General features: G+C 43.6%; 1 protein-coding gene across 7 annotated transcripts in view; it reads left to right on the top strand.

The window, feature by feature from the left end:
• LOC115153203 (regulating synaptic membrane exocytosis protein 1) overlaps nt 1-20,594 on the top strand; it is a 66,727-nt gene that overhangs the window by 40,865 nt on the left and 5,268 nt on the right. The window contains exons 7-23 of one of the 7 annotated variants that reach the window (XM_029698395.1): nt 1,751-1,791; nt 2,080-2,190; nt 2,418-2,517; nt 2,616-2,739; nt 4,159-4,205; nt 4,653-4,753; nt 4,878-4,898; nt 5,054-5,184; nt 7,054-7,225; nt 7,337-7,490; nt 11,433-11,604; nt 11,887-11,991; nt 12,564-12,626; nt 14,937-15,038; nt 15,359-15,436; nt 16,073-16,135; nt 16,421-16,486. In XM_029698395.1, coding sequence (XP_029554255.1) covers nt 1,751-1,791; nt 2,080-2,190; nt 2,418-2,517; nt 2,616-2,739; nt 4,159-4,205; nt 4,653-4,753; nt 4,878-4,898; nt 5,054-5,184; nt 7,054-7,225; nt 7,337-7,490; nt 11,433-11,604; nt 11,887-11,991; nt 12,564-12,626; nt 14,937-15,038; nt 15,359-15,436; nt 16,073-16,135; nt 16,421-16,486 — 1,651 coding nt within the window. The remainder of the gene's footprint in view (nt 1-1,750; nt 1,792-2,079; nt 2,191-2,417; nt 2,518-2,615; nt 2,740-4,158; nt 4,206-4,652; nt 4,754-4,877; nt 4,899-5,053; nt 5,185-7,053; nt 7,226-7,336; nt 7,491-11,432; nt 11,605-11,886; nt 11,992-12,563; nt 12,627-14,936; nt 15,039-15,358; nt 15,437-16,072; nt 16,136-16,420; nt 16,487-20,594) is intronic. The other 6 variants (XM_029698396.1, XM_029698397.1, XM_029698399.1 and 3 more) reach the window with 6 other exon arrangements.

The following is a 20,594-nucleotide window of genomic DNA, read 5'->3' as shown; positions in this document are numbered from 1 at the left end:
CAAGACATGCTGAGCACAATTTTAAATAAGCGCTCACTCATTGTGTGTGTGTGTGTGTGTGTGTGTGTGTGTGTGTGTGTGTGTGTGTGTGTGTGTGTGTGTGTGTGTGTGTGTGTGTGTGTGTGTGCATGTGTGTGCTCACCGCAGTTTTAACACACTCACACATGGGAAGTGATTGTAAAAAGTAGCGACTAGCGAGAGCTGCTCAGCCTCTGTCTGCTCTCTTCATTGTAACAATCCAAACTCGAGGTTGCATCTACTATATTACAGGTAAGTAATCATAGGAGGTGCTTATGAAATTATTAGATGAGAGATAGTGGCATTTGATTAATTGACTCTAAATGTGGAGATGTTTTTGTACTGTATATAATGTAATATATTGTTACATAGGGTGTACTTGATCTCAGCTTGTTTTTTACGTGATCAAACATATTTAGTTAAGTTACTCAGTGGATGTGTTTTGGTTGTTGAGTGTGTGCGTGTGTGACTGCATTGCGTGTTTGTATGTGTGTGCAGTTGTGTGCGTGCGCTTGTGTGTGTATGATATTCTGGCCATGGCTTGGCCTGAGGGGATAGAGTCCCAGGCGGGCAGGATAGGTTGACCCTGTCCTACCCCCATGTGACCCTGCGTGACAGAGCTAGGACACAGGCTGCAGCCCTGGAGCCATGGGAACAAACACTAGGCTGGATGCTTCTATAACGTTGTCATGTCTCAGCTATGTTACTGCAAATGCTAACCATGTCCTAACTCTTTCCTTCAGGTCTTACCGTATCAAAGCCATGTACTTTTAGTTTGAAGCGAACCATGCCACTGTACCTAACTATGTCCTAGCTATTTATGTTATCTCTAACCATGTCCTACAGTTCTAACTATAGTCAGAGCCTGTTTTCTTTAGGCTACATACAGCTCACCTAGATACATCACATTTGCGAGCAGAAGAAAGTAGATACTATTGTTAAACCCAGTACTGTTTCGAATAGGCTTCAGTCCACTTTGATTTAATGCCATTTGTTCCACATGCCAACCTGGATTGAAACCAGACTAAGCTCTCTAATGACTAACCGATCATATGAGAGAAGAAGAGGGGATTTGTCAAAACTAGTTCTAAACACACCAGCGCAGTAGCGAGCCATGTTTCCTTTTTTAGCTCGGTCCGAGATAGGTTGAGCACAGCAGGAGTGTTCAGGCATTCAAATCTTTCTCTGAGTGCGTGTGCACATACTTTTAGTTCGTAGGTGCGTCACAATGTACGTAAGGACAATGGCAGTAAAGCTGTTAATTGATTTCCCTTAACTAGACTTCCTAGTGAAAGTTTGCTCAATAATCATGAAGAGCTCAACAAACATGCATCACATGGAGACTCTCTTACTTTCCTAATCACTAAGAGGAGTATGGGGTCAAGCCCTGGGTGATTCTGGTGAAGTGTCATGTCTCGAAACAAAATATTCAAACATCTAACGAAGGTCCAGATCTGTCTCAGCTGTGTATAGTGGCAGCTGAGCTGGTATGTGCTGTGTATACACCTTCTCTTTCCTTGCTGCAACTCCTGGCTCTGTCTTTCTGTCTGTGTGTGTGTGTGTGTGTGTGTGTGTGTGTGTGTGTGTGTGTGTGTGTGTGTGTGTGTGTGTGTGTGTGTGTGTGTGTGTGTGTGTGTGTGTGTGTGTGTGTGTGTGTGTGTGTGTGTGCGTGTGTGTGTGTGTGTCCTTCCATCTACTTCTACTGGTTGAGTTGATCTCATTTCTCGTGTAGGGGACTGGGAGTGCTACCCGCTGGACCCCACTGTGTGGCATGTAAGTGATTGATTCTCTTTTTGTATCTCTTTGAGTGAGTGAGTGAGTGAGTGAGTGAGTGAGTGAGTGAGTGAGTGAGTGAGTGAGTGAGTGAGTGAGTGAGTGAGTGAGTGAGTGTTTGTGTCTGTCTAGGTTTGTAAGTGTGTGTGAATTTCTATATAGTGTGTGCTTGTCGATCGAGAGAGAGAGTGAGAGAGAAACAGAGACAGAGAGAGAGACTGAGAGAGTGGGTTAGGTATAATGTGGTTGCTCCCAGGCTGTTAGATTAAATCAGTGTATTCTTCACAGCATCCGGCGACATGGCAGCCATCCAAAGAGGGTGACCATCTAATCGGACGAATCACCCTGAGCAAGAGGAGCGTTATGCCTAAAGAGGCCGGGGCACTGCTGGGGCTGAAGGTTAGAGCTCACACCAGACACGATCACACTTTGGCTAGACTGTTTTGTGTGTGTGTGTGTGTGTGTGTGTGTGTGTGTGTGTGTGTGTGTGTGTGTGTGTGTGTGTGTGTGTGTGTGTGTGTGTACTTGTGTGTGTGTGTACTTGTGTGTCTTAAGTTTGGCCATTGTTTTACTTGACTGTGTGTGTGTGTGTGTGTGTATGTGTATGTGCACATGAATGTCTTCAGGTGGTTGGGGGAAGGGTCACAGAGGCGGGCAGACTGGGAGCCTTCATCACTGTAGTCAAGAAGGGCAGTCTGGCCGACATCGTGGGACACCTACGAGCAGGTACGCAAAGTGTGTGTGTATGTGTGTGTACATACAGTATGTGTGTGTAAATACGTTTGTGTGTGTCGGTTTTGAAGAATGACATTGTGTATTTTCAGGGGATGAGGTTCTGCAGTGGAATGGCAAGATGTTGCCAGGAGCAACCCAGAAAGAAGTTTACAATATCATTCTCAATTCCCAAGCAGAACCCCAAGTGGAACTAGTGGTGTCCCGGCCCATTGGGTAAGTTAGGAATAAGAGACTCTTTGATGAAAAGACACCGAACCCTGATAGATGCACTATGATTAGGGTAGCAACTCTGTGACGCTTGGATTCAAGTGTCTTCTTTGGCACTGGTGAGATAATGCTTAGGTTAGCCCATAGCCCAATTTAATTTCCCACCTTTCTCTCCAAATTGTACATTCATGCACTTTCCCTCATAGATTTACAAGGAATGGACTGGTGTATGGAATAGGGTGCCCACTGGGCACAGATGTCAGTTCAATGTCTAGTTTTGATTTACATTTGGTTGAGTTGTCAACTAACGTGAATTCAACGTGAAATAACAAAAACAAATTCACCCTGTCATTGGATTTAGGTTAAAAGTTGGGTGAAAAAAATCCCAAATTCCCTGATGTTGATGACTTTTTTTCAAATCCAATCAGTTTTCCACGTTGATTCAAAAACTGATTGAATCAACGTCCCCATTTTTCTGGGTTGAAGAGACTCAAACATCAATGTGGTGCTTTTAATTTCTTTAGGGCGAATGAACGAGTTTATGCTGAGGAGAAGGGGGTGAAACAGAATTGGCCTCTTTTTAATTGGGTGTCACTCTTTACTCACTCCAACCACAGACTGTACATACATTTGGTTTTCATTTTGAACAGTTGTTTTTTTCTGACCTGACTTGTCTTGCTCCTTTGTTAAAAAATATGTATTTCCAAACACTTGTGAAGGTTGTATAAAGCCTATCAGTAAGTAAAGCTGCAGTATTAGGACCCCCTCTCCTTTCACACAAATTTACACAAGCACCCTCGTCCTCCCCCACCTTGTGACCATAGAGCTGACAAATGCCTAAATTAGTAGACTGCAATAAGGGATTTTTGGTTGTAAAAAAATTTCTATATTTATCCTACTCTTTCATGTTGATCCGACTCTTTCTATATTGATCCTACTCTTTCTATATTGATCCTACTCTTTCTATGTTGATCCTACTCTTTCTATATTGATCCTACTCTTTCTATGTTGATTCTACTCTTTCTATGTTGATCCTACTCTTTCTATGTTGATCCTACTCTTTCTATATTGATCCTACTCTTTCTATATTGATCCTACTCTTTCTATATTGATCCTACTCTTTCTATATTGATCCTACTCTTTCTATATTGATACTACTCTTTCTATGTTGATCCTACTCTTTCTATATTGATCCTACTCTTTCTATATTGATTCTAATCTTTCTATATTTATCCTACTCTTTCTATATTGATTCTAATCTTTCTATATTGATCCTACTCTTTCTATATTGATGCTACTCTTCCCTCATGTTTTTACCTACCAACAGTCAAGACAACACTAAATAACAGTCTTTGTATACTTGTGTTATCCTGTACTATCAGATGTTAGTGTGACTTTAATTAATATGTCTCCGATTGATTCCAGTGATATCCCAAGAATCCCAGACACGTCCCACCCGCCACCAGAATCTAGTAGGTATTTCATCTGTTCTCTCTCTCTTCTCTGCCTGTTTCTCTCTCTCTTTGCTTTTCTTTCTTTCTCTCTCTCCCTCCCTCTCTCTCTCTTTCTCTCTCTCTCTCTCTCCTTCTCTCCCTCTCTCTCCTTCTCTCTCTCTCTCCTTCTCTCTCCTTCTCTCTGTCTCTGTCTCTGTCTCTGTCTCTGTCTCTCTCTTTCTCTCTCTGTCTGTCTGTCTGTCTGTCTGTCTGTCTGTCTGTCTGTCTGTCTGTCTGTCTGTCTGTCTGTCTGTCTGTCTGTCTGTCTGTCTGTCTGTCTGTCTGTCTGTCTGTCTGTCTGTCTGTCTGTCTGTCTGTCTGTCTGTCTCCCTTTGGTTTTCCTCTCTCTGTCTCTCTCTCTGTCAACTATCTCTCTTTCTTTTTGACCCTAGTTGTTAGGGGTTTAACTGAGCTTCGCCCTCACAGCAGGTTCCAGTTCATTCGAGTCCCAGAAGATGGAGCAGCCATCTATATCAGTCATGTCCCCCACCAGCCCCAGTGCACTAAGAGACAACCCACAGCTCACAGTGAGTACACACCAACAGACATGTGTGGGATTATTATTCATGTGTATACGGTATGTATGTGATAGTAATCTGGCTCATAGTGATCATTTCCATTATGTGTGTGTGTTTATGTGTGTGTTTTCAGGTATTGCCCGGACAACTTTCAGTAAGTCAATACCAAAGGATTGTCATGTCATGTGTGCAGACATTTGGGGTTGTCTTGTATTTCTATGTAGTTTGTAGCCTACATCATATCATTTAAGATGGGTTGTTGGCTCCAAGTGATCATGCTTGGGTGTGTCTCTGTGTGTCCGTGTGCAGGTGAAGCTGTGGTATGATAAGGTGGGACACCAGCTAATAGTGAACGTGGTCCAGGCAACGGAGTTGCCTCCCCGACCAGATGGGCGACCCAGAAACCCCTACGTCAAAATGTACTTCCTGCCGGACCGCAGGTACGTCATCGTAGTATACAGTTGAAGTCGGAAGTTTACATACACCTTAGCCAAATACATTTAAACTCAGTTTCTCACAATTCCTGACGTTTAATCCTAGTAAAAATTCCCTTTCTTAGATCAGTTAGGATGACCACTTTATTTTAAGAATATGAAATGTCAGAATAATAGTAGAGAGAAGGATTTATTTCAGATTTTATTTCTTTCATCACATTCCCAGTGGGTCAGAAGTTTACATACACTCAATTAGTATTTGGTAGCATTGGCTTTAAATTGTTTAACTTGGGTCAAACGTTTTGAGTAGCCTTCCACAAAGTTCCCACAATAAGTTGGGTGAATTTTGGCCCATTCCTCCTGACAGAGCTGGTGTAACTGAGTCAGGTTTGTAAGGCCTCCTTGCTCACACACCCTTTTCAAGTTCTGCAACAAATGTTCTATGGGATTGAGGTCAGGGCGTTGTGATGGCCACTCCAATACCTTGACTTTGTTGTCCTTAAGCCATTTTGCCACAACTTTGGAAGTATACTTGGGGTCATTGTCCATTTGGAAGACCCATTTGCGACCAAGCTTTAACTTCCTGACTGATGTCTTGAGATGTTGCTTCAATATATCCACATAATTTTCCTTGCCTCATGATGCCATCTATTTTGTGAAGTGCACCAGTCCCTCCTGCAGCAAAGCACCCACACAAGATGGTACTGCCACCCCCGTGCTTCGCGGTTGGGATGGTGTTCTTCAGCTTGTAAGCCTCCCCCTTTTCCTCCAAACATAACGATGGTAATTATGGTCAAACAGTTCTATTTTTTTTATCAGACCAGAGGACATTTCTCCAAAAAGTACGATCTTTGTCCCCATGTGCAGTTGCAAACCGTTGTCTGGCTTTTTTATGACGGTTTTGGAGCAGTGGCTTCTTCCTTGCTGAGCGGCCTTTCAGGTTATGTCGATTAAGGACTCATTTTACTGTGGATATAGAGACTTTTGCACCTGTTTCCTCCAGCATCTTCACAAGGTCCTTTGCTGTTGTTCTGGGATTGATTTGCACTTTTCGCACCAAAGTACTTTCATCTCTAGGAGACAGAAAGTGTCTCCTTCCTGAGCGGTATGACGGCTGCATGGTCCCATGGTGTTTATACTTGCGTACTATTGTTTGTACAGATGAACGTGGTACCTTCAGGCGTTTGGAAATTGCTCCCAAGGAGGAACCAGACTTGTGGAGGTCTACAGTTTTTCTTCTGAGGTTTTGGCTGATTTCTTTTGATTTTCCCATGATGTCAATCAAAGAGGCACTGAGTTTGAAGGTTGGCCTTGAAATACATCCACAGGTACACCTCCAATTGACTCAAATTATGTCAATTAGCCTATCAGAACTTCTAAAGCAATGACATCATTTTCTGGAATTGTCCAAGCTGTTTAAAGGCATAGTCAACTTAGTGTATGTAAACTTCTGACCCACTAGAATTGTGATACAGTGAATTATAAGTTAAATAATCTGTCTGTTAACAATTTTTGGAAAAATAACTTGTGTCATGCACAATGTTAGATGTCCTAACCGACTTTCCAAAACTTTAGTTTGTTAACAAGAAATTTGTGGAGTGGTTGAAAAACGAGTTTTAATGTCTCCAACCTAAGTGTATGTAATCTTCCGACTTCAACTATATCACTGACACACTACCACGTAGAGAAACAAACAAATATGTTAACTCCTGTCTGTCTGTCTGTCTGTCTGTCTGTCTGTCTGTCTGTCTGTCTGTCTGTCTGTCTGTCTGTCTGTCTGTCTGTCTGTCTGTCTGTCTGTCTGTCTGTCTGTCTGTCTGTCTGTCTGTCTGTCTGTCTGTCTGTGTGTGTGTGTGTGTGTGTGTGCGTGCACAGCGATAAGAGCAAGCGGAGGACTAAGACAGTGAAGAAGACCGGAGAGCCCATGTGGAACCAGACGTTTGTGTACTCCCACGTCCACCGCAGAGACTTCCGCCAACACATGCTAGAGCTGACCGTGTGGGACCAGCCTCGCCTACCTGACGAGGATAGCATGTTCATGGGCGAGGTACACACACACACACACACAGATACAGACACTCAGGCAAACATTGAAGTTGATGAATTGCTTTCATTGGCCTTGTGTTTGACTGATTGTGCTAATATTGGTTACGTTTAGATCCTGATAGAGCTCGAGACAGCCCCTTTGGATGATAAGCCTCATTGGTACAATCTGCAGACCCACGACGTGTCTTCCATCCCTCTGCCACGGCCATCGCCCTACATGCCCCGCAGACACACCCACACTGACACACCCAGCAAGAAGCTGCAGCGTAAGTCACAGACAGGTCTATGTGCGATGTGTCTTCACAATATATTTCTTTGTATTGTACAGATGTAGGATCTTAATTTGATCACACTCTTGTTGCTGAGAATTGTCCTGCACCACAGGAAATGTAGATGAGCTTTGTGATTTACCTAAATTCACTGAAACCCACACTAAGACATGGTTATATTAATAATATTGCACTTTTCATGTAGCCTACTTTTGGCCAGCTAGTAGCCTAACTACCAATTTTGCAACATAATGGACTAAACGTTCAAATCCTGTTGCTGCAGGATTATTTTGAGCTGACAATATAGGTGTAATTAAGATCCTACATATGTATGTGGTCTGCTTATCCTATTTTGTGTTTGTTGTAATAGTTTGTGTGTGTGTGTGTGTGTGTGTGTGTGTGTGTGTGTGTGTGTGTGTGTGTGTGTGTGTGTGTGTGTGTGTGTGTGTGTGTGTGTGTGTGTGTGTGTGTGTGTGTGTGTGTGTGTGTGTGTGTGTGAGTAATGTGTGTGAGTGAGATATTACAGTATGTATATAAATGTGGTTTGTGCTTGTGTGTGTGTGTCTTCATGTCTGTCGGCATAAATGTCTCGATCAATGTGGTCTGCTTACCGCATTCCTTCTGTATATGCCTGTGTGTATTTATGTGACATCACCATTGTGCAGGTTCTCAGCTGGTTACAGAGCCTGAGTATAATCAAATCAAATGTATTTGTCACATGCTTCGTAAACAACAGGTGTAGACTAACAGTGAAATGCTTACTTACGGGCCCTTCACAACAATGCAGAGAGTAAAAAATAATAATAATAATAACACGAGGAATAAATACACAATGAATAATGGTAACTTGGCTATATAAACAGGGTACCAGTACCGAGTTGATATGCAGGCGTACGAGGTAATTGAGGTAGATATGAAACATATAGGTAGGGATAAAGTGACTAGGCAACATGATAGATAATAAACAGTCGATGAGTCAAAAGAGTTAGTGCAAAAAAGCTCAATGCAGATTTTTTGGGAAGCTATTGGTTAACAATTTTAACTAAGTATTTGGCAGTCATATGGCTTGGGGGTAGAAGCTGTTCAGGGTGCTGTTGGTTCCAAACTTGGCCCCAGACTTGGCCCCAGTGATGTCCTGGGGAGTACACACTATCCTCTGTAGCGCCTTGTGGTCGGATGCCAAGCAGTTGCCATACCAAGCAGTGATGCAGCCAGTCAAGATGCTCTCAATGGTGCAGCTATAGACTGTTTTCACATTTTCACGTAGGTGTTCCTCTTTTCCTGGTGGGAGAGGGCAGTGTGGTGTGAAATAGAGATTACATCATCTGTGGACTTGTTGGGGCGGTATGAGAATTGGAGTGGGTCAAGGGTGTATGGGATGATGGTGTTGATATGAACCATAACCAGCCTTTCAAAGCACTTCATGGCTAAAGATTTGAGTGCCACAGCGCGATAGTCATGTTACCTTGGCATTCTTGGACACAGGGACTATGGTGGTCGGCTTGAAACATGTAAGTATTACGGCCTGGGTCAGGGAGAATTTGAAGACACTCAGTGAAGACACTTGCCAGCTGGTCAGCGCATGCTCTGAGTACGAATCCTAGTAATCCGTCTGGCCCCGCAACCTTTTGAACATTAACCTGTTTAAAGGTCTTACTCACATTGGCTACGGAGAGCGAGATCACACAGTCATCCGGAACAGCTGGTGCTCTCATGCATCGTTCAGTTTTGCTTGCTTTGAAGCGAGCAGAGAAGGCATTTAACTCATCTGGCATGCTCACGTCACTGGGCAGCTTGCCGCATCGTTTCAATTTATTATCTGTGATAGTTTGCAAACCCTGCATTGACCAACATTTTGACTGTTTGATGGCTCATTAGAGGTCATAGCGGTATTTCTTATAAGCGTCCGGATTATTGTCTCGCACCTTGAAAGCGCAGCTCTAGCCTTTAGCTCAGTGTGGATGTTGCCTGTAATCCATGGCTTCTGGTTGGGATATGTACGTAAGGTCACTGTGGGGATGACAACATCGATACACTTATTAATGAAGCCGGTGACTGATGTGGTAAACTCCTCAATGTTATTGGATGAATCCTGCAACATTTTTGGGCTTCCCGAGTGGTGCAGCGGTCTAAGGCACTGCATCTCAGTGCAAGAGGCATCACTGCAGTCCCTGGTTCAAAACCAGGCTGTGTCACATCTGGCTGTGATTGGGAGTCCCATAGGGCGGTGCACAATTGGCCCAGCATCGTCTCGGTTTGGCTGGGGTAGGCCGTCATTGTAAATAAGAATTTGTTCTTAACTGACTTGCCTAGTTAAATAAAAGAAATTTTCCAGTCTGTGCTAGCAAAAAAAACAGTCTTGTAGCTTAGCATCTGCATCAATGGTACTTCCTGTTTGAGTTTTTGCTTGTCAGCAGGAATCAGGAGGATAGAGTTACAGTCAGATTTACCAAATGGAGGGCGAGGGATAGCTTTGTATGTCTTTCTGTGTGTGGAGTAAAGGTGATCTAGAGTTTTCTTCACCTCTAGTCACACAGGTGACATGCTTGTAAACATTTGGTAAGACGGATTTCTGTTTCAGTGCATTCATTAAAATCACCGGCCACTAGGAGCGCCGCCACTGGATGTGCATTGTCTAGTTTGCTTATGGCCCTATACAGCTTGTTGAGTGTGGTCTTAGTGCCAGCATCAGTTTGTGATGGTAAATAGACAGCTACAAAAAATATAGATTAAAATTCTCTTGGTAAATACTGTAATATGGTCTGCAGCATATCATTAGGTATTCTAAGGCAAGCAAAACCTTGAGACTTCCTCAACATTAGAGATCCTCCACCAGCTGCCTTGACGATGCATAGGAAAAAAACGCTAGATGGATATTATGTCCTTGTTCAGCCACGACTTCAAGAAACATAGGATATTACAGTTCTTCAGGTCCCGTTGATAGGATAGTCTCAAACGGAGCTCATCCATTTTGTTCTCTAGTGATTGTACGTTTGCCAATAGAACGGAGGGTAGAGGCAGTTTATTTAACCGCTGTCTTAGTCTTGTCAGGGAGCTCGCTCGTTTGCCTCTCTTGCACCGTCTCTTCCTCTTTCGAGTCCCGTGGATTAGAGCCTGGTCACTGTTCTGATACCCAGAAGCTGTTTTCGGTCATAGGAAATGATGGCAGAAATATTATGTACCCAAAAAGTTAACTTCATAGTAAAAAAAAAACACACACAAAATAGCAGAATTGGTCAGGAGCCCGTAAGACGGCAGCTATCCGCTGCAGCGCCATCTTCCAGTTGTGTCTAAAGGTGGGGGGGGGGGGGGGGGGGGGGCGTGGGAATGCTGTCTTCTTACTAAGAGAGACATTCCATCGACATTCTACGACTAAAATGTTGTTCTGTTGTTGTCAGAACACTCAGAAGACTTCGCTGCCGTATTTGTCTGTGCTGGTGGGTGTGTGTTCGTGTGGGCATGTGTGTGTGTTTGAAAGACAGAGAAAAAAAGAGAGCGAGAGAGAGGAACAGAGAAAGAAATTGATACAGCCACTAACCTCTCATTATTTGTCTTGGTAGAAAAATAAATTGGAGATTAAAGGGACCCACTCTCAGCTTTAATGAAGCATTCCTCTCCCTTAAAGATGACAAAAAACACTCACATCGACCTTAGTTAATTGCAGGGTGGTTGCAGCGAGATTGTCACTGTTTCGGGATCAGGCAGGTCATTACTTCTTCATGCAAGCTGAACATTATAAGCTCACAGGAGGAGCTTGTTTGGTAAAGCAGGAACACTGTGCATCCTTGGGTTCAACTGGAAGGAGTAGTTTGTATTAGTATTGTCATATTAGAGCTGAGGGCTAAAATTGTGCCAGCTTGGGACAGTACAGTATGTCGTATGTATGTTTTGCTTTTATGAACAATGCTTCTCTCCCCCTGCTGCTGTGTGTGTGTGTAGCAGCCGAAAGAGGCTCGCGGGAGAGGGAGAGGCAGCAGAGGGTTCCCCACGCCACCACTCTGGAGGTGCCGGAGCAGCAGAGGACACCCCAGCATCGCTCTCGATCTGTCTCCCCTCACAGAGAGGAACAGGGCAGGGGCCGATCACGACCCACCAACGTCCCCACACAGAGGTGAGGGGAGTGGAAAGGACAGGGGGGAGATGGGGTGTTGATGAAGAGAGCGGGTTAAGGAGAGAACTTTAGGGACAAGTTTGTGTTTCGGCCACCGTGATCCAGAACAAGTAGTGCTGCCAATATTGCTCTTACTGTCACTGCCAACACAGCCAACACATACACTGTTACCACAGCTAAAAGCCTTGTTCTCTCTTTCTCCCCACCCCCCACCTCTTCTCTCTTTTGCACTCTCTCCCTCTTCCTCATCTCCATGTCTTTCTCAACCCTCATCTGTGTCAGGAGTTTGGATGATGAGATCCACCATAGTAGGAGGTCTAGTTCTCCCACCCGCTACTACGACTCTGCCGGAGGACACTACCAGGAGCAGGACTATGTAGATGACAGGTGTGTGTGTGTGTGTGTGTCCGTGTCCGTGTACGTGTGTGTCCGTGTGTGTACAATCGGGTGGCCCTGGATTATTTTTCCCTTTTGTCTTTTCTAGTTCAAAAGGTCCTTTAGTTGTATTTCTTCCTTTGTTTTCTGCTCTCTTCCTTTCTGTGATTCAGCACAATGAATAGTCAGGATTATGTTTGGATATGGCTGCTCACTTGTTTGTTTGTTCTCCGTTGTTTGCTGATTCAGAATCTCAGAACAATGAAGTTATAACCATGAGACAAAAGTTTATTAAGAGTTATAAGGCGTCGTAGCATCTCTTGCTGTCATATGTGTACCTGTCGGAGTAGGTAGAAGTTGCCCTTAACCACTGATACAGGGTCATATTTGTTCATCCCCTGTAATGTTTAGGGGTAGGATATGGGATAGAATCATCTGATCCTAGATCTGTGGTTAGGGGCAACTTCTACCTGTCCCATTGTTCTCCGCTGGCTCAGCTTTGTATCTATGTTCTTTCTCTGTCCTCCGGTTTGGCTTCCGTTGTTTATTTCCTCATGTGTCATCCATCCCCATGGTAACCACAGTGAGGTCATCTTGATCCACCAATCAATGCGGGGCAAAAGTGCAGAGTGCCTACACACTAAAAGGTAAACAGGAGTCAGGACGTGTTATTATTTGTATTAGGTATGATCATAATCCTCATTCTCACCGTCCTTGTGAAGCTTTATCTTAAGTGGTCCTTGTCTTTTTCCATTGATTTTGGAGCTGCATATAGATGTGTGGAGATTTCTTACATGACTTCACCCTTGATCTAAATGCTTCTTATTCTGTCATAATGTGTGTGAGAGAGCAACTGACATGCAATTTCAGTGTGTCCATCCTATCCCATGTGACAGTGACACAACACACACCCGATCAGACGTCAACACTGGGACTGTCCACCACTGACCGCACATAGCCTCTGCTGACCCTGGCCAATGCCTGAGGGGCAGCTAGTTATTCAGAGTTAGCGTCATGTAGCTATAGTGATCTGTTCATGGTTGTAATAATGTGCCTCGAGCACTAGAGGGCACTTTTTGACACTAGTTCAGTGCATTACCATATCCATTATATTGGACAAAGGTGCAATACTGTCCCAGTGAGCCCACCCATAGAGGTAAGTGGCAAAGCCTGGCTGGTACATGGCTGGAAGAGACTGGCAAAGGCTGGCATACATGCTTCCACACGGCTGGCATGCTGCTCTCCTGTCTTTCTTTAGCAGTAGTTTGGGAGTTGTATTTCCATTCTGTTAATCCATCTTCCTCCTTCCCCTTTTTCTATCTCCATCTCCTGCATGCACACACACATCACACCTCAGGAGGTCTTCTAGACAGTGGTGTAAAGTACTTAAGTAAAAATACTTTAATGTACTACTTAAGTCATTGTTTTCGGTATCTGTACTTTACTATTTATATTTTTGACAACTTTTACTTTTACTTCACTACATTTCTATAGAAAATAATGTACTTTTTACACCATACATTTTCCTGACACCCAAAAGTACTCGTTACATTTTTAATGGTTAGCAGGACAGGAAAATGATCCAATTCATGCACAAATCAAAAGAACATCCCTGGTCATCCCTACTGCCTCTGATCTGGCGGATTCACGGACCAACGAAACCCAAATTCTTCCTTAATATAAGGAATTTGAAATGATTTATACGTTTCCTTTTGATACTTAAGTGTACATGAGCAATTACATTTACTTTTGATACATAAGTATATTTAAAACCAAATACTTTTAGACTTTTACTCAAGTAGAATTTTACTGGGTGACATTCAACTTTTACTTGAGTCATTTTCTATTAAGATATCTTTACTTTTACTCAAGTATGACAATTGGGTACTTCTTCCACCACTGCTTCTAGACACAGTAACACTCTTCCCGCTAAGATGCCCCTCTTAGTCAACAGCATCTACAAGGACATTTACAGGTATGTGGAAGAAGAGAGAGAGGCTGTGTTGGAAAGTCGCTCCCCTCCAAACTTTGTACCCCGTCTCTCCCCCCATGTACACACACAGTTATCTTGTAAGTTAGTGTTGTTGTGGTATGTTATACTTTTATAGTTTGATGTTCAGGAGGTAATATCACTTGAGTGACTTCATACCAATGTTGCAGTACAGATACTGTATACTGGTCTTACTGATCTTGATCTTACTGATATCCTTGGATGAATTCTATCAATTCACTTGGAGCCGGTACTGAAAGCCGGTACTTGGAGCAGGTACACTTGGAGCCGGTACTGAAAGTAGTCCAATTTGCACTTCATGAACAGTTGTTGCAGTCTTGCCCATGGGAGTATTATCCACAGTTGTAGGCTACCACACACATCCTTACCCGCTCTTGGCCTTTGTTGGTTTGATGCTAAGTTGATTTTTGTTGTGTTTTTATAATATGCTTTTATTTTGATTTTTTTTATTGTCTTGAGTGAAGTTCCATGCTGCCTGCATGTCTAAAGACTAGCTCAATGGTGCGTTCCAGTGTTGTCACAGCAATGCGCCGCTCTTTCACACAACGAGTTCTCAGGTTTACAGACAAGATCACCATTAGGTAAGACACACACACGCAGACACAGACACACACACAGACACACACACACAGACACACACACACACACAGATAGATAGACAGACCATTAGCCCTCAATGACCTCCTCACAACATGGTCAAGGACTCTTCTGAAAACTGGAGAACAGGTCTCTGTGACAACCTGACTACCTTACTATCTGACAACATCTTGCATTGCCGTGACCGCAATCAATCACCTAATCACTCGAAACCAGGTTCAGACTAGCATGTCCTTTATGATTTGGGTATCTAACATTTCTTTCTTTTCCATTTTTCTCTTCTTTTTTCTGCATCTCCTCCTGTCCTGTTTTCTCCTCTCCTGCATTGGATGGCATGTTATTGGGCTAGTGATCTACAGCCTTCTCTTGACAGGGTTAAGACTAGGAGCGCTAGCACCAACTGTCTGAACCCAGAAAGGAACCATAGTGTTCCTTCACCAGAGTCCAAAAGGTACCAGCCCACTGACTTGTATTCTGCACCCCACCTCCTACACTCTTTTAGTGTGTGTGTGTGTGTGTGTGTGTGTGTGTGTGTGTGTGTGTGTGTGTGTGTGTGTGTGTGTGTGGTGGGGGGGGGGGGGTCTCATGGAGTTAGTGTTTGTACATAGCTACTTTGTGAGAGGACATAAAGGGAGGGTCCCTTTTTTGTGATAACAGCCTTAAACTGAGACTCGGAGATATGATAGACCAATGAACTCGATAAAGCCCCTATGAGAGTGCAGGTGATCATGTGTTTCTCTGTGTGTCCACCGGGGGTGCTGCGGGTCTCAGCTGCTCCCAGTCTCTGCCCCGCAGACGCCCCGCCAGCCCCAGGATTCTAATCCAACACGCCTCCCCAGAAGACGACAGGTACCCCCTTCCCATCCGGCCCCATCCCCCCCTGTTAGCAGCTGACCCCAACCTTAACCCCCACACCTGTACTAAACCCCAACACACAGTGTAATAGTTTGCTAACCTCTAACCCTAAACATATCCCAATCAATCATTTTGCTCAATGGGACTATTTTCAGGGTCTTTTGACGTAGAATCTGGTGGCCTAGTGTCTTGTGCTCTAATTTGTTCTTTAGAATCACTGTTGCTTGTAGTTTTGATTCTAGAATGTAACAGTCTGTAGGTTGTGTTCTACAATCTAGTTTGTGTTCTAGCATTCTGCCGTGTAAACTTTGTGTTCTAAGTTCCTTGCAGCCTCTATCTTCTCATGAAGAATGGCTGTGCTGTTTTGCTTTTCGCTTGTGGAGTTGTAGTCTATGAATTGAGGGATTGCAGAAGCTTTTGTCTGTTCATTGCATGCCTACTGAGCTTTTCTCATGATCACTAATGTTTGTCTTTCATATTCATAACAAAATACACATAATTCAGAATTCAAAGTTGAGCTTATATCTATGTAAGTCACAAGTGGTGTGTTTGCATCTGTCTGTGTATGTATGTCTGTGTTACTCTACATGTCATCTCATCACCTTCATGTTTGTGGTGTGTATGAAACAGATGGATGATGGAGTGTCTAGTACCTAGACAAGAGACAGTAAACCACCTCAGTGCAAAGAAGAGGTACACACACACACAGTACTTGTTCAATGACTGCATGAGTGTGTGATGCTTCTTCATGATCATTGTTCCATATTCCATTGTTGTGTATTGACAACACAGAGACAGCTACATCAAATCCATATCTTAACTGGCTTCTGTAGAGCACAAGGCTGTCCGATTCATTACGAATAGAGAATCAGACTTCTCTCACTTACCCCAGCTGTTTACCCCTCTACCATACTCCATTCATTTATTCATCCCTCCATCCGATTCTTTCTGTTTTCCACTCATCCCCCAATTTCCCAGGCAAACTCGGACCCTGGACTCATCAACCTGTCACACTCTGGGAAAGAAGCTCCCTGGCAGAGACAGGTAAGGTGGCCAACCATAACATATACCCATATTTTTGTGTTTCAACATCATCACTTCTGGCCCAATCCTTAAACTTTCATAAAATCTCCCATTCACATCAGTACAGGATTAAAGTGAAAGCTTGAGTCGAGCATGTGAATCTCATTGTGGGTTTCATCCTGCCATAATAGTCTGTCCCCTCTCATGTGTTCCCAGAGTAGGATGAAGTTCTCCATAGACATCTAAGATCAGTTTTCCCCCATAATAATTTAGGTGTGTGGGTAAACTGATCCTAGAGCGGGGGTCTACCTCTTTTCTGTTCACAAGTTCATCCACAGTACCACTATTTAAACTTTGATTTGGGAGTTAACTATTACTTTAAGAGGTTGTCACCTGTACCTGTACTGTACTGTACTGTACCTGTACTGTACTGTACCTGTACTGTACCTGTACTGTACTGTACCTGTACTGTACTGTACCTGTACTGTACCTGTACTGTACTGCAGTGGTTAGCATCAGGGATTGGAACCAATTTCTTTTCCTAATCATTTCATCCAGAACAGAAACATACTTTTTTTAGTTCCGTTCCACTTTTCCGACCAGAAAAATAGAATTCTGAACCGGTTCAAACCAAAAAAAGTTACAGTTTATTTAGTTCCTTTCTGTTCCTTTTTAAACCTCTGAAATATATATTTTTTTACATTTAGCTCGACATTAAATTACTTCACCAATGGATAGAGCAGCTTGCTATGGAGCGGGTAAGCTATGTACATGCATTGGACAGACAAGTGTAGGGTAGGGTGTAACATTTTTTTTGCGGGTGAAGATAATGCTGGGCATGTTGTTTTTATGACATGCATTATCTGAATTTGGCCCACAGATTTACACCTAAGGAGGAGTGGCTTATATGAAGGAACTTTAAATGTCTTTGAACTTCCAAGAGTTGACTAAACTAATGTTGGACCAGAGCTAGCCCTTGATCATGACTCTCCGTTACATTACAGAGCGGCACCAGTTATTAAAATAAAAACACGGCTTACCTTTTTGTAGTTAATGAATCCAATGTGAAACTATAGTATTCTTAACTAGCATTGAAAAAGTTAATCTATTGTTCTCTAATTTGCATAGGCGCTTTGTTGCATTTTTTGTGGGATTGTTAACCGGTTCCCATGCTTTTAAAATAATGGTTCTGTTCTGGAACAGTATAGATCACCTTCGTTCCCGGGTCTGGTTCGGTTCCTTGAAAAATGTCGTTCTTTTACGGTTTTTGGTTCACTTCCCTGAACCAGTTCCAACCCCAATTCAACAGCTCAGACACAAGACGTATGTGGCAGGGTCTACAGACAATCACACACTACAAAGGGAAAACCAGCCACATCGCGGACACCGACATCTTGCTTCCGGACAAGCTAAATACCTTCACCCGCTTTGAGGATAACACAGTGCCACCGACACGGCCCGCTACCAAGGACTGTGGGCTCTCCTTCTCCGTGGCCGACGCGAGTAAGACATTTAAGCGTGTTAACCCTCGCAAGGTTTCCGGCCCAGACGGCATCCATAGCTGCGTCCTCAGAGCATGCGCAGACCAGCTAGCTGTAGTGTTTTTGGACATATTCAATCTCTCCCTATCCCAGTCTGCTTCAAGATGTCCACCATTGTTCCTGTACCCTGTACTGAAAGCAAAGGTAACTGAACTAAATGACTATCGCCCTATAGCACTCATGAAGTGCTTTGAGAGGCTAGTTAAGGATCATATCACCTCTACCTTATCTGATACCCTAAACCCACTTCAATTTGCCTACCACCCTAATAGATCCAAAGATGATGCAAACACCATCGCACTGCACACTGCCCTATCCCATCTGGACAAGAGGAATACCTATGTAAGAATGCTATTCATTGACTAAAGCTCAGCATTCAACAACATAGTACCCTCTAAGCTCATCATCAAGCTCGGTGCCCTGGGTCTGAACCCCGCCTTGTGCCACTGGGTCCTGGACTTCCTGACTGGCCGCGCCCAGGTGGTGAAGGTAGGAAACAACACCTCCACTTCGCTGATCCTCAACACAGGGGCCCCACAAGTGTGCATACTCAGCCCCACCTGTACTCCCTATTCACGCATGACTGCGTGGCCACGCATGCCTCCAACTCAATCATCAAGTTTGCAGACAACACAACAGTAGTAGGCCTGATTACCAACAATGACGAGACAACCTACAGGGAGGAGGTGAAGGCCCTGGGAGAATAACCTGCCAGGAAAATAACCTCTAAGTCAACATCAACAAAACAAAGGAGCTGATCGTGGACTTCAGGAAACAGCAGAGGGAGCACGCCCCTATCCACATCGACGGGTCCGCAGTGGAGAAGGTGGAAAGCTTGAAATTCATTGGCGTACACATCACTGACGATCTGAAATGGTCCACCCACACAGACAGTGTGGTGAAGAAGGCGCAACAGTGCATATGTATATACTGTATTCTATTCTACTGTATTTTAGTCAAAGCCACTCTGACCATTACTCAATCTAATATTTAAATATTTCTTAATTCCATTATTTTACTTTTAGATTTGTGTGTATTGTTGTGAACCGTTTTTAGATACTACTGCACTGCTAGATACTACTGTTCTGTTGGAGCTAGGAACTCAAGCACTTTGCTGCACCTGCAATAACATCTGCTGAAGATGTGTATGTGACCAATAACATTTGATTTGATTTGAACCCATGGTTATCATGGTGATGCTGACGTTAGCATGAGAGCATGGCTCAGGATTCACTGATATGTTTTTACATGTCTATACGGATTTCAACATGTTTGACAATGTTTTTTTTATTTTTTCATTTGTTTTCCTTCCTTTCCTTTCTTTGCTTTTCTTTTTGTCTCTATTCTGTTCTTTTATTTCCTTTTTGCATGCTGCTTTGCGCTGTGCGACGGTGTGCACACGGTGTGTATGGTGTGTGTGTGGGGGGCCCCAAGAATAAGCCCACCTCCATCCTGAGGGCATCCCGAGGACGGCCCCCTCCCCTGCGGCCACTCGGTAAGGGGAACCTCCGGGGTTCCCGGGCTCACCCCAAACAAACAGGTGCTGACCTCTGACCCCTTACCTCTGACCCCCTGGAGGAGTGGTCTGAGAGAGAGAGCGAGAGAGAGCGAGAGAGAGAGAGAGCTGTTACCTTCCTCCTCTGTGTGCCTTTAATGCAGACACACTATTTATTTGACATTGTACTCCAGCCCTTGGCCAATGTGTGGTGGGTTGTGTGTGTAAGTGTATGTGTCGTGTGTGTTTATACAATGGGTGGGTCTAATCCTGAATGCTGATTGGTGTCTATTCCACAAGTTACCACCGGCTAAATCTATGTTGTTAAAATGCCTATTTACTCTGTTCCATCTGACTGCACAATCCACTGTCTCATCTGCCCAGCCAGGCTATTTATAAAAGCATCTAGACATTATCTCACATTTCCTTTAGACTACCATTTAGTTTTCAACAGTAGAGATTTGTATAAACATTGCTGTTTGTCTCTCCCACATTTACAACATTGTTTCAATATTCAAATTCGATCTCCAGCTGTCGCATAGTAATGAACGATTCAGGAATCGGGACGAAACAGACAGGCAGACAGCATTTCTCAGCCAGTCGAAATCATGAATCAGAATAATTTTTATGGATATATACAAAGAAATATCACTTGAAAACAGGTAAAATGAAACTATGTGCAGCTATTTGGCAGTCTTTCCAGCTTCAGTTGAAGTGATTGTGTTAGCTGTGTTGTTGGTTAGGTCCTTTGAACAACAGTGTCCTGACGAGAGAGCACATTTTCAATGTCAGGTGAAGTCACGCCTCATTAGCTCATTGTTATGGATGTATCCAAATAAATGTCACTAGAAAACATCTTAGACAAATGGAAATGTAGCTGCTTTGTTGTTCTTGCTGTTTGTCGTGACTGTAAATTAGCTGTCGTTGGCTAGCTAGCAAGCAAGGGATAAAAACTTCAAGTCAGTATGGCAGTAGAACATTTAGAATGGGTCACGTCCATAAATACAGAACAAAAAGACTGAACGACAGTCTCTGGCAACCGAATTGATAGAACGTACGACCAGCCGGCTTGGGTAGAAACCCTAGATTTGTG

This window comes from Salmo trutta, chromosome 18 (assembly GCF_901001165.1).
Source record: "Salmo trutta chromosome 18, fSalTru1.1, whole genome shotgun sequence".
NCBI classification, from domain to species: domain Eukaryota; kingdom Metazoa; phylum Chordata; class Actinopteri; order Salmoniformes; family Salmonidae; genus Salmo; species Salmo trutta.
The sequence above is the reverse complement of the archived record's forward strand: the minus strand, read 5'-3'. Positions and strand labels throughout refer to the sequence as shown.